This window comes from Microcebus murinus, chromosome 3, assembly GCF_040939455.1.
Source record: "Microcebus murinus isolate Inina chromosome 3, M.murinus_Inina_mat1.0, whole genome shotgun sequence".
Classification (NCBI taxonomy): Eukaryota; Metazoa; Chordata; class Mammalia; order Primates; family Cheirogaleidae; genus Microcebus; species Microcebus murinus.
In genome coordinates, this window is record NC_134106.1 from 38755502 (window position 1) to 38759803 (window position 4302).

A 4302-nucleotide genomic window follows, 5' to 3' on the forward strand; every position below is an offset into this window, starting at 1 on the left:
CAATCAAAATAAGATACAGCCCAAAGAGTGTCTTTTTCCAGTTTGCACAGGTATATTCTGCTAAATTGAGGATTAGAGGTAGATCAAGCTCTTTTTGTGCTCTCCCTTTGCTGTGACAATGGGTCCAGTCATCATCTGCAGTGTTATGTATTACACTCTGTAAACCTATATCTTGCTCTTGCCCTATAATCCTATCTTTCTCTCCTCAATAAACCTCATTTTCGTGCTTGCCTTAAAAAAAAAGGTATATAAATAAGAAAATTCAAACCAAAACAATATTAAAATAATACCAAAAGTATTTCAAAACAAAAAAAATTGCAACTTTCTTATCGGTTCATTAGTGCTATGAAATCAATTTTTGTTTCGTGTGATCTTAGGCAAGTTGTCTACTTTCAGAAAATGATCTGCTTCTGGACTAAAACAGTCATGGAAATCCCGACTCAGTCCCTTGGTACAGGCTGATAGGTACCTATTGTAATGGCTGTATTAGTCACACTGGGAAGTCTGTTCCCATAAGTTTATTACTTGCAGTGTCCATGGCTAAGAACACCAGGTAGAGTCCTTTACTTGTTCTTTTAATGTTTCTTTCAACACATTCAATTTCTCATCTATAGTTTGTAGTGAAGGGATGGCAGATACCACCTGCTAATGACAAACTGAATGACTAGTTAATTTATTGCAGTAGCCAATAATACCAGAATGAAGCAGAGCTGAATCTCCTATGAGGGTATGATACAAAACCACTTCATATTGCTTCCTGATTCTTGGTCTAAATAAAAAAAAAAAAAAAAAAAAAAAACACTTCATAACCATTCTGGGGTAGAATATATCATGGGCTTTGAAGGTATTGACAATCTCAAGGTCCTTCTAATCCATCCAGTAATGTGTGTTAGAATACAATTGCTACTGGTTGACAAGAATATTTTAAACATAGAAAAAAACCTTAAAATTCAGTTCGTTAAGTTGTTATGTCAGTCTATGTACATGAAGATGAGTATGCTTCTATCCTTCCTGAAAGGTGAACAACCACTGTAGTAACAGGTTACCTGTTCATAATTGACTCAGAAGAGTTAAGCTTCTCTTTGATGGAAAGCTAGTTCCACATTGTGAGTTTGATAAACACAAGAGCTCTATCTGTTGAGTGATAAAAACATGGAGACTACCAAACGTACCTAATTATTAATACTTCTAACATCTTTTTCTTTACAAAGCAAGTGAGATTTTCTGGTCTACCAACAGCATCTAGGACATACCAAATAAAGTCTTTGTGTAAAAAAAGAAATACCTTGCCCACTTTCTTTGGAATTTTAGGGGAAGAAAATATCAAAAAGTGATCAGAGAAGATCAAGCATTTGTTTCAGATAGGAGGGTAGGTTGTTGAAAATAAGGAATAGTCAGAGTTTGGCTAGCTGATTAACAGGAGTAACAATGTAATATTTAAAAATAAACAGCAGAGGTAACATCATCATCATAATATAATGTAGCTCTTTCAGACGCGAAGAACTTTCAATGTTTGCTTGAAAAGCACCCAAAATTAACAGGTTCTCAATAAGAATATTCAGTTGACATAAGGCATCTCTTCTCTGAGCAGATTACACAGAAGGTAAATAACTTTTTACTACCTTGGTGAAAAACAAAGTACAAAACTCCAAGACCAGTTTTGAACCAGGCATCTTCTCCTCTTCATCATACATAATTTATTTTGCTTATTTATTTAAATATTTATATGTATATATTCAAACATGCCATTAAATATAAGATTAGATGACAACATTAATTAAAACTTTCAATCTTAGTTTTAAAATGTAATTAACTTTACATTATAAGACAAAGTATATATCATAATGAACTTACCTCTTTCAGTGCTTAAAAAAAAAGGTAAAAACTATGCTTGGTGACATAGTAATTTTCTGTCTAACTCTGAATTTTAATTTTCTTAAAAACATTACAGGTTAACCAAAGAGTTCTCATTAACTAATGGAATATTCTATTGTATTAGGCTAAAGTCTTAAAGTCATCTGAGGATTTTGAAAATTATGCTTAAGTTGCGACTATAAAATAGCACAATCATCACTCATATTAAAAGTTTGCCAGAGAGATGAAGATTAGAAATTTTCCATGGACACTGAAAGTGAGATAATAAAATACAAATGATTTGCAGCATTGTCTGAAATTCCCAAGAACTAATTCAATTTTTTTTCTTTCTTTATGAACACTCAGCTTATGATTCAATTTAGTTGAACAAACATATTTACATTCTCATAACCTTAAATATTTTGTGGAAACAATTATAATTGGTCTAACCCCCAGGGGTCCTGAACCTGTGGCCTTCTAAGTCTTTAAGTGCAGCCTTTTGACTGAATCCAAATTTTACACAACAAATCCTTCTATTTTTATTAATACATTTTTGTTCATCTTTTATATTTTTATTCTATTTTTAAAATGAACATTTTTAAGATACCAAAGAATAAAATAAGTTTCAACAAAATAATCCTCCCAGATTGACCGGCACAATTAGAACAGTAGTAAGCCATAAGGGCTAACTTGACGGCTGCTACACTCATGATTTAGTTCTAATTTCCCTGCCTAACTGGCGCTACTACCATACCAGGCTGGTTGGTGAGAGTTTATGGGGTCAAATATGCCAATCTGTTATTAGTTCTTGACAATGGTGCACTGTGTTTCTGTTTGAAGTAGAATTTGGGAATAGTTGCACAGCTCAACAGTATTTTTTAATTCTGTCTCCTTAATAGCCCATCATGTCAAAGAAGACCAAGAGAACGTTGAAGGAAGAACACAGATTTTTTAATGAGGATTGGGAATTGTGATATTATCCTGCTTCTGCTAAAGATGATTTGCTTGCTTTGTGATAGTACAATATCAACATTAATGAAATTCTATGCTCATCAACATTATAATGCTCATAAGGACCAAAAATATTTTAAATTAGAGGGAAAGGCACAAAAAGTTGTATTGCAAAAGTTAAAAGATGAAAAGTAAAAGCAAAGACAATTCTTTCAAGCAGCAATAAGACCTAGAAATAATGCCACTGACACAACTTATAAAGTAGCTTGTATACTAATGAAAAAAGGGAAGCCATTCAATGATATAGAAATAGTGAAAGAATGCATTGTCGAAGTTATAGGATGCTTAGACTCTGATGATATTTCAAAGTACAAACAGCTGCCTCTTTCAAGAAGAACCAAACTGATTGGCAGCATGAATTAGCCTTCAGCTTAACAGAACAACTTCATGCAATATTTCAAAAGGAAAATATATATTATCGCTTTGGATGAACCAACTGATACTACTGACTTGGTGCAGGTTTTCTACTTCATTCAGTTCATAACAGAAGATTTTCTTTACTACAAAGAGTTACTCACTTTGGGCACTCTTGCAAACAGAATACAGGGAATATACATCTTCAACAACTTTCAAGATAAATTTTGTGAAGTAGGAATGTATTCGGTAAATTTAGTTGAATGTGTGTACAGACGGTGCACCTTCAATGCCAGGAAAACATGAAGGGTTTATTGCACAGACAAAAAAAGTATTAACAGATCCCTTTTCTGCCTCCGCTGCCGCCATGGCACCCGCGAAAAAGCTTGTGGCAAAGGGGGGCAAAAAAAAGAAGCAAGTGTTGAAGTTCGCTCTTGATTGCACCCACCCGGTGGAGGATGGAATCATGGATGCTGCTAATTTTGAGCAGTTTTTGCAAGAGAGAATCAAAGTGAACGGAAAAGCTGGAAATCTCGGGGGAGGGGTTGTGACCATCGAGAGAAGCAAGAGCAAGATCACTGTCACTTCTGAGGTGCCTTTTTCTAAAAGGTATTTGAAATATCTCACCAAAAAATATTTGAAGAAGAACAATCTACGTGATTGGTTGCGTGTAGTTGCTAACAGCAAAGAGAGTTACGAATTACGTTACTTCCAAATTAACCAGGATGAAGAAGAGGAGGAAGATGAGGATTAAAATTCATTTATTTGGAATATTTTGTATAAGTTCTTAAATAAAACATCAGAAGTAAAAAAAAAAAAAAAAGTATTAACAGATCCGGACGCTCTCTTTTCATTGTATCTTGCATCAGCAAAATCTTTGTGCTAAAGCTACTATTTTAAGTGACACTTTGCAACAAGTTATAAGTATTGTTAACTATATTCATGCAAATGCAACACAGCATAGTCAGCTTCATTACATGCTAAAGTTGAAGGACTAGGTATTCAGCATGGGTTTGCTGTATTATTCTAAAGTATATTGGCTATCACAGGGACAGGTGTTAGCCAAAATTTTATCTCTGCCAG

The 4302-nt window shown here is 34.0% G+C and overlaps 1 protein-coding gene across 1 annotated transcript; it reads left to right on the top strand.

The window, feature by feature from the left end:
- The first annotated feature begins 3567 nt into the window (after positions 1–3567).
- On the top strand, positions 3568–4042 carry LOC105866405 (large ribosomal subunit protein eL22). The gene has a single exon (XM_076000468.1). It carries the CDS (start codon positions 3587–3589, stop codon positions 3971–3973), a length of 387 nt encoding a protein of 128 aa, XP_075856583.1. The 5' UTR covers positions 3568–3586; the 3' UTR covers positions 3974–4042.
- Positions 4043–4302: the final 260 nt, after the last annotated feature.